The sequence below is a fragment of the Geospiza fortis genome, unplaced genomic scaffold, assembly GCF_000277835.1.
Source record: "Geospiza fortis unplaced genomic scaffold, GeoFor_1.0 scaffold148, whole genome shotgun sequence".
NCBI lineage: Eukaryota > Metazoa > Chordata > Aves > Passeriformes > Thraupidae > Geospiza > Geospiza fortis.
This window is the reverse complement of record NW_005054655.1, coordinates 253544-253916: the sequence shown is the minus strand read 5'-3', so window position 1 is coordinate 253916 and position 373 is coordinate 253544. Positions and strand designations below refer to the sequence as shown.

Genomic DNA, 373 nt, shown 5'->3' with positions numbered 1-373 from the left:
TGGGGGCCGCGGTGCTGCCAAAGCCCTCGCAGGGACGGAGCGAGCGGGGCAGGGAGTGCTGGAGTGACCCCGCTCCCTGTGCCCGCCTGGGAATCCGCATCCCAAAGGATTTGGGTGCCTGGGCATGCCGCCTTTGCGGCTGGAGCGGTGCCAGGGCGCCGGGGACAGCGGTGACACAGAGCGGTGACACAGAGCCGCGTCTCGGTGCGCAGGACGGGCCCCGCGATTGTCCCCTCCCGAGCCCCGGTGACACGTCGCTAATTCTTCCTAATTGATTTTTCACGCCGCTGGGAGGGAGACGGTGACATCCAACAAGAGAGCGCCGATGTCGCGGCTTTCTGCGGCATGAAAGGGGCCGGCGGGTCCCCCCGGG

General features: G+C 68.4%; 1 protein-coding gene across 1 annotated transcript in view; it reads left to right on the top strand.

Annotated features, from left to right (window-relative positions):
• The first annotated feature begins 124 nt into the window (after positions 1–124).
• LOC106632061 (homeobox protein EMX1-like) overlaps positions 125–373 on the top strand; it is a 21794-nt gene continuing 21545 nt past the window's right edge. The window contains exon 1 of the mRNA XM_031064920.1: positions 125–170. Within this exon, the coding sequence (XP_030920780.1) occupies positions 125–170 (46 nt within the window). The remainder of the gene's footprint in view (positions 171–373) is intronic.